Below are 2,225 nucleotides of genomic sequence, written 5' to 3'. Positions count from 1 at the left end.
AAAACACAACTACTTCCACTTAGTAGGAATAAAATTTACCATGACGCAATGCTAAATTCTATGCCACTATCCACATAAATCAATTATTAATAAAAAATCGAATATCAATTACTTTTCTTTATAATGCAATAAAACCTGGCGAGCAGCTATTTAAACGATCAAACACTTCGTTTGTTTATTTGTGGTTTGAAGTTAGGCTCGCAGAAAATGCCGTTCATGGGTAAAATTTAGTAGGAATAACACAACCTGTGACGTAGGCTATAGTATACCCAATTAGGAATTAATTAATTAATTGAAGTGAGAATGCTTTAAAAGGCCGCTGTTGAATTGATATTTTTCTACTGGGAGCTACCTAAACGTCTAAAAAACGTTTAAGTGTTTGTATTGAATGCATTGAATTTTTTTATATTTCGCGTTTATTTATGCATTGAATTTTCACGCTTTAAAATGCAGAATATTAGTGAAGCAATATTTGATAATTTATTTTGCTAATATGCTTCTTATTTAGCTAATGTTTTGATTTTCAGCTCTAAGCGGGGAAGTGTTATTCTTTTCAGAGGAGAAAGTCTATTACGACTGCAAACCATTCGAACATGAAATTTAGTATCTTCTGTGAATCGTACATATAACACTGTTCCGTAAGCACGCTCCGAAGCATCGCAGAAAACGTGAATGGTAACATCAGCAGAAGATATTCCAATCCATCTGGGGATTCGAATGTTGTTTAAATGTGGCAAGCCTGTAATCCATTTTGAAAACCTTGATGCGATAGATGGGGGTAAAAGTTCGTCCCATTCAATACCGCATAGCCATGTATCTTGAAAGAGAATTTTTCCTATTACAGTAGACGGTGAGAAAATTCCCAAGGGATCAAAAATCTTTGAGATTGTTTTCAGAAGTAAGCGTTTAGTGACCGGTTCCTTAAATAAATCGTGGTCATGCTCCTTAATATTTTGATGAAACGAATCTTCTTCTGTATCCCAATGAACACCGAAGACTTGAGTCTTACTTTTAAACTTTATTTTTTCTTTCTTCCATTCATTTTTCAAAACTTGTGAGTTGGTACTCCATTTCGCTAAGGGAAGGCTTATAAGACTCGTGAGTTCTTGCCTTTCGTGAAATAGGGTCTTCGCTTCGATTTCTGAATCAACTCCCACAACGAAATCATCCATGAAAATATTGCCTTTTAGATGTTTAGCTGCTGTGGGATAAATGTTGGAGTACATGCAGGATAATTCGTCAAGTGTAACTGAAAGAAGGAATGGACTGCTGGTTAATCCAAAGGGCAAACGTGTAAATTGATAGACCACAATTTCATTCTCTAGCTGCAAATGTCCATCATCATTTTTCCTACTTTTGAACCATAGAAACTTAGTAGCACATCTGTCTTTTTCCCACAAGGTTAATTGTAAAAAAGCCTGACTTCCATCACTAATAATTGCTTGTTTGTGAAGACGAAATCGTAGTAAGGTGGCTAAAATTTCTGGAAGTAAGTTGGGACCTTGTTCTAGAACATCGTTTAATGATGGATGGCCTGGTGTGTGAGAAGAGGCGTCGAACACTATTCGTCCCTTAATTTCTGCGTTTTTCTCTTTAATGACTACATGATGGGGTATGTAATAGCTTTTTTCTTCTTTATCATGATTTTCCGGTGCTATTTCAAATTGCCTTTTGTCTATGTAATCTTCCTTGAGTGTAACATACATTTCCTTTAAGCTAGGATCTGTTTGGAGCTTCTTGCACAATGTATTGAAGCGTTTTGATGCTACTTGATAGTTATTTGAAGAAAGAGTAACGTCTTTCTTCCAAGGTAATCTAACAACACGACGATTTTCTAGGACTTCATAAGACCTTCGAAAGTCTTCCAATATTTCAGAATTGCGAATGGACATTTCTTTGTCTTGCATGGCTTTAATACCTAAAGTATCTAAGTCCTAGAATTTCCTAACTTGATCATCCAAAATATATGGTGATGTGATGCTGATATTATGAACTGACGATAAAGAAGAGACAGATGTATGAGATCTGGATCCAGACAAAATCCAGCCAAAGATTGATGGAAGGAGCACAATTGTTTCTGAAAGTCTGAAATGAATCTCAGAATTCACCACTGTCCAGTAAAAATCTGCGCCAATCAAAACTTCTATAGGCATCTCTTGCATGGTGTCATTCGGGTCAGCAAGTTTAAATTTTTTCTTATGAGCCGTAGAAGCAATCTCTAATGG

The 2,225-nt window shown here is 35.8% G+C and overlaps 1 protein-coding gene across 1 annotated transcript; it reads right to left on the bottom strand.

Annotated features, from left to right (window-relative positions):
• Positions 1-795: 795 nt before the first annotated feature.
• LOC147810802 (uncharacterized) lies at positions 796-1,907 on the bottom strand. Its single transcript, XM_087162091.1, has 2 exons — positions 1,111-1,907; positions 796-817 (listed from the first exon to the last, which is right to left on the bottom strand). Exons 1-2 carry the CDS (start codon positions 1,905-1,907, stop codon positions 796-798), a joined length of 819 nt encoding a protein of 272 aa, XP_087018217.1.
• Between the last annotated feature and the right edge of the window lie 318 nt (positions 1,908-2,225).

Source organism: Parasteatoda tepidariorum, chromosome 4, assembly GCF_982258835.1.
Source record: "Parasteatoda tepidariorum strain Cologne lab strain chromosome 4, Ptep-v5.0, whole genome shotgun sequence".
NCBI classification, from domain to species: domain Eukaryota; kingdom Metazoa; phylum Arthropoda; class Arachnida; order Araneae; family Theridiidae; genus Parasteatoda; species Parasteatoda tepidariorum.
This window is presented reverse-complemented; position numbering and strand designations above follow the sequence as displayed.

Coding starts and splice junctions, on each gene's coding strand:
- LOC147810802 (XM_087162091.1), bottom strand. CDS start 1,907: ATGCAAGACAAAGAAATGTCCATTCGCAATTCTGAAATATTGGAAGAC. Junction 818..1,110: donor AAGACCCTATTTCACGAAAG/GCAAGAACTCAC, acceptor TTCTCTTTCAAG/ATACATGGCTATGCGGTATT.